Consider the following 9,129-nt stretch of genomic DNA (forward strand, 5'->3'; position numbering starts at 1 on the left):
CGAGTCTCTTACATAAAATATTCATTCTTCTAAGAAACATATTCAAATCTTAACTCATGGAGATGGAAAAACATGTATAGTAAAACCCTCAACTTCTCGCATGTGCATATTGGCACCAATAACACAGTATCACATACATTTTTAGAGGGGAAAAAACAGAGATGATCGAAATCTTTAAAGTTAATATTTGCTTGCTTCTTTACCAATGAAGTTGATAATTCGGGAAAAAATGGCTAAAAGCTGTATTGAATTATTTTACACCAATGGTAGTTTCAGCATGCAGCAGTATGACTGCATTAACATGGTGCTGATACAGTGACGCTACCGCGGTAATTTCTTTTTGGCAAAATTCACCGAATGAAGAAAATGTAAGGAGATTCATCTCTTGTTTGCCTATAGATGGAGATAATAAAGGGTAAGAGTACATTAAAATCACTACCCAATAAATGAAGATTATATCGAACATGCCGTTCCTTGGACCGGTATTGACTGGGAGTGCAGGAAGAACCTCAACACCAGTTCTTTTGTTGAATTAGATACCAGAGAACAGAAACCAGTATGACCACAACCGCGACCAGAATGCGTTTCGAACTAAGATGTGTTGGTTCTGAACTTCTTACAGGATCAAGCTTTGATGCTTTAACTAAGATCTGTTCATCATTTGCAGCGGGCGTGCTCTTAATCATTTCGTCAGAAAACACCAGCATCTCCGTGATGACCTGATCAAGCGAGCGAATTAGTAAAGTTCACCAAGACTTTTGGTATGACAGTGGCATGAATCTTGATGGATATTTTAAAAATCTATTGAATGCAAGTTCGGCAATGACAATCTGATGTACGTAATATCTAATTCTCATTGCTGCCAGTAACAAAAATCAGTTTCATATTTTCTGCTCTTAGTGCCAAACTTCAGTTATCAAGAGATTATAATGACCAACCTGGGGTTCTGTACTTGAAGTCTTGGTTAATACTTCCTCTGAAGCTTTCAAATGCACACTTTTGCAGTGATTTCCCTCCTCATTTGCACAAAGGGAACCCTTATCCTTCTTCTTCAAGTGTTTAGCCACCAGATATTTATTCCTTTTTGTTAGTTCAGATATCTACACATGCAGATGAAGAACTTTTAGAAGAGAACTTTTATCTCAAATTTGTAAATTAAGAAATGTCAAATTAAGACATATGGATCCAGCTCAATAGAAATTATTGTTGAAAAAAGCAAGTGTTCAAATATATAAAAGAATGCACCAATATATATGATCAGGTGTCTAGATGAAAAATTTATAATCTGTAAAATAGAAGCTATAATATCCAACAAATTACACATTGTAGTGTCCAGACTCTATTTGAAATAAAGTTTTGGAGGCAATACATGTAATTTATAATTTTTCTTAGGGGGTATAAATGTAATTATAAAGTTGTAGAAGTAATATACGTAAAGCAAAATGCACAAGTTAGGTTGGATAAAGCTAATTGTAGCCTGTAACAAAGATGACATTACAAAAGCAGTAAGATTTAAGATACATGGAAAACCATAGAGGAGGAATAAAACTACAGACAAGGTAACTAAAAAAAAAGATAAAATATAAATAAAATCAAATGGTGAAAAGAAAAGGAGAGAACATTTTGGCATCAAAAGGATTAGGTGTTTTGCAGTAGAAGAACAAACAATAGTTGAAACATGACTGAACTGGAATGTAACCTTAAGGTTTCATAGCAGAGGTATACCATAACTTTAAAGAAAAAGAGAGAGAAGAGAGAGAGAGAGAGAGAGAGGAAAAAAACAATGACCCAGAAAGTTTGTTGAAGTAGTAATCAATGAAAATAAATTTTATTCATGACACTTGTAATTCTGCTAGAACTATCCTCGATGTAAAATTGTTAAATTCGAGGTGGAGTGTGGCATATCATTTATAGAAATGAAAGGTTTTAGTAGAAAATGATCTCAAGTATCCAACAAAACAAGGATAAATGAAAAGAAGATAGTGCACAATTGTCACCTGTGTTTGAAGACGCTCTCTTTCTGATGCAAGTTTCATGACCAGGTTGGCAATAATTTTACTCCTATTATTAATGTCCCTTGAAGTGGCAATTTTAGACTCATCAGCATCATGCAGAGAGGCTTGCAAACATTCAAGTTTGCCTCTTAGAAAGCTTAATTCTTCATTTAGATCAAAATTTGATTGAGTCAGTAAATTATACTTCGATTCAGCAATCTCCGCCCTGCTTTCAGCTTTAGCAACCATGGCCTTAAGATCAGCTATCAAATTTTCCATATCAATCAGGGTAGAGTTTAAGAGACTCTGCTGCTCCTCCATTGCTTGGAAAGATGCTTTTGCATGCTCTAACAACATATCCGATTGCCTAAGCTTCCTCTCCAACAAATTCGCCTTTTCTTCTGCATTACTTCTAACAATATCCAGCTCTTCAGTTAGCTCACTATTTGACTTGGTTAACAATTCACACTTTGTTTCAGCATTCTGAGCTCTAGTCTCTATTTCAAGCACATTTTTTCTTAAATCATTTATCACATGATCAAACTCACTAGCTTCGTAATGCAATTTTTGTTGCTGTTGACTCTCTTTGGCAGATCCCTTTGTAGAATGTAAATTAATCTCACACTTTCTTAACTGATCTTCAAGTGACCTGACTTTCTCTCGCAAGGCAAAAACCTCTGAAGGTGCAGTGCACTCATCCTTGGTATTCTCTAAATTACTTTTCAGCCCATTTACTGGCAAAGTAAGAATGTCATCAAGTTCTGCACTAACAGGCGTGTGCTGTCCAGATAGACTTTCTCCAGTTGATGACTTCAGGATGATTTTGTTCAATTTAGATCTTGAAACACATTCATGATGCAGTGGATCATCAAGATCCAATTGAGCATTCCAAAACTTTCCTAGTAATTCTTTTGATGTACTTAGGAGCAACTCAGAAGTATTTTCAGCCAGAAACAGTCGCCCCATAACCATCTCAAAAGATTCTTCTAAATTGTAAAGTTCACTCTCAGCAAACCTGAGTTTAAGTTTAAATGCCTCTTCATTATTTCTTGAAACTGTTAACTTCTTATCAAGATCCAATGCCTTTGCAATAGACTTCTCATACAATGGTAATATATGTCCTTGATGCTCTACATGCTGCAGTTTCCACCTAGCATTAATAGATGTATCAGGACCATTCTCAACAATGTCATTCGCGTCAATCCCTGTCAAGAAAACATACAGAGAGAATTAATTGCATTCCTTTTGGAAACAAAAAAAATTACTAGTATTACTTTGAAATTTTCAAAGAAAATATGAATAATGAAAATAAATATTTAGCATGCATATCATTTATTTTTCTACACCAACCAAGAGCAAGCACCCTTTCAAACTTGGCTGTTTGCATTTTAATATCTGCAACTTGTGCTTGTGACTGATTCAAACATTCTTGAGCAGCATGCAACTTCTCTTCAAATTCAATTAAGGATTCCTTAAAACAACCATTACAGGATAATCCAGTTTGGGCATCCACAACTTCAGTTTGGAGAAAGCACATGAACTTCTCCAGTTCTTTGACCTCTGAATTCAATATCCCCGACAAGGTATAAAATTCAAAGGCTATCTCGAGAGACTCTGCCGAAATGTCCTTATTCCCCAAACTTATACCGTCAAAATTACTTTCTCTATTTTCCACTTGCATTAGAAGTATCTCCAGGTTCAGTAACTTCTCATTGACATAAGCTGAATCAAGCTCCACTCTTGTTAAAACTTCCCAAGGTATAGTTCCTCCACATGTTCTCTCCTTGTTTTGTGTCATATCTTGATAAAGATAATTTTCATCCTGTTCATCATCAGTCGCCATGCTATTATTTGTACACTCTGGGTAACATGAAAGAGTAATACCACCAGACCATGAGAATAATGACAGTGGTAAGCATTATCATTAAAACAAAGAGAATATTTAAGCAGAGAACATTTTAAATCATCTTATAATTTAAATTGAGATTTAACTAATATCAAGAAAATGAAAGATAGCCTAACAAAGAATGAGGGGAAAAAATACAATACTCATATGGAAATCATACAAATGGTAGGAGTAAAGGATATGAATCAACAAGTTGCGCATAGTCAATAGCATGAATCGATCACTTGAAAAGGAATTTCAGCGAAAAAATTGAAACAGCTAATCAGAGGCATTTGGAGCAAAAAGATAAATTTATAAAACAAGGGTGGGAAAAATTTTAGCACTTTGGTCTGCCAAGTATATGATGGCAGAATTTCATCACTTTCCAACCGCTGATAAGAATTATCAGTAACTATTATTTCACAGCTCATAACCATTATAGCCACTGAAAACATAAGTGATGAACAAATGGAAGCAAACAATATCTATAACAAGCCTCGGATCTAACTGCAGCTGCTGGCATTGAAAAATCACAAGAGAGAACTCAAGTTCATTTCTTGAAGAGAAATTTTCAAAGTAAGCAAGCTCTGCATATCTAATTTCTAAAGTTAAAAAAACCAAAGCTAATCCATGGAACAAAGTCCAATGATCTTGTAGAATCCAGCACTGAGATTGCCAAAAACTCCACCCACCAGCTTCTGTTCTCTAAAAATTACCGATTTAGAATACTAGAATGCAGTTTGAGTTTTCACAAACACAATTTCACAGTTCCCTAGTAGGCAATAAACACCTCAAATTGATTTCCTGAAAACCTAATCATTAAAATTAAAAAATTTAAAAAAAATAATAATCATAATAACAACTACGAAAATCAACATAAATTAAGCGAAATTATATTGCAAGTAATCCTTGATTTCATGATGTGTACGTCTATTTCTCCATTGCCAAAATAAATTCTTAACCAAAACAAAAAAAAAACACACAAATTTAAACTTCGAAAGATCATTGTTCGTGGGGAAATGGAAAGCAAATTGGGGATGAGATGAAAGGCATTAATTTTAGGATTCTTAGATGCGAAGAAGCAAGGGAGAAAGAAAGCGTTTGCGTACCTGAGAGATGCTCTGAAACGCAGGAAATAGTGAAAAAAGCTGAGATTTTTCAACCTGGGATTGAATCGGAGAGTGCTCAGTGCTGCTGATCAGGACTCATGAGCTGTCAAACACTGTTAGTGTTGGATTAAAAAGTCATTTTTGTCTAAAAATTAAAAAATTATGATTATAATTTAGATTAATAATTTGTTTTGCAGTCAGTTATAATTTTATTTCGCTTGAGAAATTTTCAAATAATAATTTTTAAAAAATATATATTGTATATATTATACAACCATTGAGTTTGGAGGCATTCAAGATTTTGGGTCTAACAGACAAATGGAATACTAATTATTTACTATAGAAGTATTTATGTAACTTATTCATACATTGGAATGTGACATGCATTTCTATGTGATCTTTGTATATGAAAATTTTACTTAATTACCAAATGTAGCTTCGGCTTCATTAATTCTCTCACCATTTACTCAACTATCAAACGTGGGTTTGACTTCATTAGTTCTCTCGATGTTAATAATATTGAAACAATACCCAATTATAGATATCACTAAGGGGTCTTTTAGTTTACAGTAATGATATATTACCACGTAACGAGATTACCGTAGTAATAAGATTAGGAATGTTATATGCCCAGAAATGTTGTGGTAATTCATGATAACCATATTTGGTTGAAAACTCATGTTACATAGTAATAAACTTGGTAATATTTTAAATTTCCCAAAATACCCTTGTGTCTACTATTTTATGCAAGTTTAAATTTAAAATAAAATTAAATTTTGGATAAAAATTAAATTTTCGAATCTAAACATATTCCTAAAATAATGTTATTTAAATTTAATTTTTTTATCCAACAAATAAAGTATGAAAATTATTATATTTAAACAAAGGATATATTTGTCCAAAAAATATTTCAGATTACCACCCACTTGGTAATCCAACATAGCCATCTATTTTGGTGGTAATGGGATTACCAAGTTTCTTGGTAATCTTCCAAGGTTAGTAATCACAGATTACCATCAAATATTACCACCACCAATAATCCAAACATGGTAATGTGAAAAGATTACCACATAACATGCGGTAATGTTTGTACATTACCGCCAACCAAACGGCCCCTAAGGGTGTTTGGTTGGTGATAATCACATATTACCATGTAATGAGATTACTATAGTAATGTGAATTGGAATGTTATATGGTTGGGAATATTGCGGTAATTTAATATAACCATATTTGGTTGGGAACTCTTATTATCAGGAATAGTTCATTACCGTGTTTGGTTGTTATGGTAATCAATTTGTTAAAATATAAAAAATTATAAGATTACCACGGTAATCCAAGATAGACATCAAATTTGGTGCTAATAGGATTACTATTTTCTTGGTAATATTTATAAGTTGGTAATGTGATATTACCATCCAAATTATCACCGGTGCAATGCCAAACGTGATAATATTTTCAAATTATCACGTAACACATGGTAATATTTCTACATTACCGCGAATTAAACGGCTCTAAAGAATTCAACCTTTGGAATTCATTCTTATATCACTATTCCTAAGTGATATTTTCACCCTGTGTTCATTTATTATTCTTATTTATAAAGCTTTGCATTTTTTGTTTATAAACTTCAAGATTTTCCATGACCATAATATTATATTAGTGTGTGTATTTTTGTTTATCTCTTTGATAGAATTATAAACACCTTACATAGAAGATCTAGTGGCAATAGATCAATAGGTTGTTAACCTTTATTATTTTTTAATTTATATATTTTTATAAAAAATAGTTAAATTTATATGCTTTATTCCTCACAAACAATAATAATTTAAGTTATTATATTTTCAGTTTCCACCCATGCTTATTTATAATCATTGTAGCATTATATAAAAAACCTGATCTTAAAGATGCATCAACTTTGCACCGACCAAATTTCTCACCATTTGTTTTTAATGTAGGTCTTCCAATTTTTATTTATGTTGTTTTTAAACATAACAGATCCATCCTCACACCCAATAATTAAATAAATAAAATTATTATTATTTTTTTTTATGATATACACTAAATAAAATTATCATTTTTTTTATGATGTATACAAACTGTTGTCAAAGATGTATATACACGGATTCAACTACAAATCTACAACATGTTCTTACTTTTTGTAATACAAAAGAGTCAAACTCGTATCATACATCATATAAAAAAAGAACTTTGTATGATTGAGCTTGTTAGGGAATACAGCTTTGTATACAGTTGTATATCTATATTTGTGTAGCTACCATATTTATATACCTATATATCTATATATACCTTGTACAATGTAGGTTTTGATTAATGAAAATTGGTTAATCTTTTCCACCTAACATTGTATCAGAGAGGTTCTTCTAAAACCTTTTTTTTTTCCGCGAACCGCCCACTGCATCTCAACCCTCGTGTGCACCGACAGCCCGCCGCCCCTCGGCCCTCGTGCGCGCCACCCATCGTCCCCCGGCCCCCGCGCGCGCCGCCACGCTCGGTCGCACCCGTCACGCACTCGGCGCCTAACCTCGGCCCCCTGCGAGCTGCGCCCGCTGCACGCCCAGCTACGCACGCGCATGCGCTCGCCGCCCAGCACGCGCCCTCGCGCGCGCCCGCCGTCCAGCATGCGCCCCCGCGCTCCCGCCGCCCCACGCGCGACCTCGGCCCCCGCGGTATTTTCTTCTTGAACTCTTCTCCCACACACCTTGTGTTTTGTGCGGGTGCTCCATGGATTCTGCTCAGGTTTCTTATCTACAAAAGGCGGACATCATGCTTAATGACAAGAATTATAAAGCATGGTATTCCACTTTACGTGTACTCCTTCGTGGACTTAATCTTTGGGGTCATGTTGATGGTGCCCGTCCGCCTCCGGTTTCTTCTACTGCCGTCTCTTCCAGCCCTTCTTCGTCGATAGTTACCAGCGCGTCCTCTTCTCCGTCTGCTAACTTGCTCAAGTGGACTGAGGATGATACCCGTACCATTGCTATCATCTGTCAGTCCTGTGAGATTCCCATTCGTTTAGCTGTTTGTGATCTTTCTACAGCCAAGGCGATTTGGGATCATCTACGCACACTCTGTCTTCCGTCTAGTCAGGCGTTGCGTTACTCCTTGCTACAGACTCTCACCTCTACCTATCAGCGTGAGAACTCTGTCTCGGATTTCTTTGCCGTGTTCAGTGATTTATGGCGTCAGTGTGATGAGATAACCCCATCTCCTTCTCCGACCTGTGCTCGATGTCTTGCCATTGCTCAAGATCGTGATTATCTCCACATTTATGAGTTTCTCATGCGTCTTCGCCCTGAGTTCGAGGCCGTTCGGGCTCAGCTACTGCACCGGGTTACACCTCTGTCTACTAGTGATACTCTGGCATATGTGCTTGCTGAGGAGACTCGTCTTCGGTCCTTAGATGTGGTTCCACCACCTGATGCTCCTCACTCTGTTCTTGCTGCTCCCCAACAGAACCCAGTGCCGACCATTGCTCCTTTGATGACATATCCTGGCCTTAGCGCTCCTGTCCGTCCTCTTTCTCAGTCTCAGGTACCAATTTCTAGTGCACCTTATCGACGGTCAGTTCGGTGTCATTACTGCCATGCTCTTAGCCATGTTCATACTGAGTGTCGCAAGCTACAGCGGGCTCAGCTGACAGCACAGCAGCGCACGGCCCCCACCCCACCCTCAGCTACTCAGGGTGGTCCGTTGTTTGCTGAGCAGTTTCAGCAACTTATTCAGCAGCTTCAGATTTCTCCTTCTTCGGCTCCAATACTCACTCAGGATGCCTCCGACGTCTCCACTCACCCATCAGTCCCCTCCGCTCCTACAGGTATTTCTTTATCCTCTTGGTTGCTTGACTCTGGAGCTTCTTTTCATATGACCTATGATGCTACCCACCATCACTCTCTTCACCATTTTTCTTCTGATCTTTGTGTTATTATCGCTAATGGCACAACCCTCCATGTCCCTAGTCGTGGCCTCTTACACACCACTCATTTTCATATTCTTGATGTTGCCTTTGTACCCCAGCTCTCCATAAACCTTATTTCTGCTAGCCAGCTTGCTTCTCTTGGCTATCTTATTATTTTTGATGAGTTTGGTTGTCGTGTGCAGGATCGTCTTACATGGATCCTCA

General features: G+C 36.5%; 1 protein-coding gene across 1 annotated transcript; it reads right to left on the minus strand.

The window, feature by feature from the left end:
• Positions 1-162: 162 nt before the first annotated feature.
• LOC120261774 (WPP domain-interacting tail-anchored protein 1-like) lies at positions 163-5,085 on the minus strand. The gene is made up of 5 exons (XM_039269759.1): positions 4,989-5,085; positions 3,345-3,854; positions 1,998-3,199; positions 939-1,100; positions 163-719 (listed from the first exon to the last, which is right to left on the minus strand). Exons 2-5 carry the CDS (start codon positions 3,835-3,837, stop codon positions 510-512), a joined length of 2,067 nt encoding a protein of 688 aa, XP_039125693.1. The 5' UTR covers positions 3,838-3,854; positions 4,989-5,085; the 3' UTR covers positions 163-509.
• Positions 5,086-9,129: the final 4,044 nt, after the last annotated feature.

Source organism: Dioscorea cayenensis, chromosome 5 (assembly GCF_009730915.1).
Source record: "Dioscorea cayenensis subsp. rotundata cultivar TDr96_F1 chromosome 5, TDr96_F1_v2_PseudoChromosome.rev07_lg8_w22 25.fasta, whole genome shotgun sequence".
In the NCBI taxonomy this organism is placed as follows: Eukaryota; Viridiplantae; Streptophyta; class Magnoliopsida; order Dioscoreales; family Dioscoreaceae; genus Dioscorea; species Dioscorea cayenensis.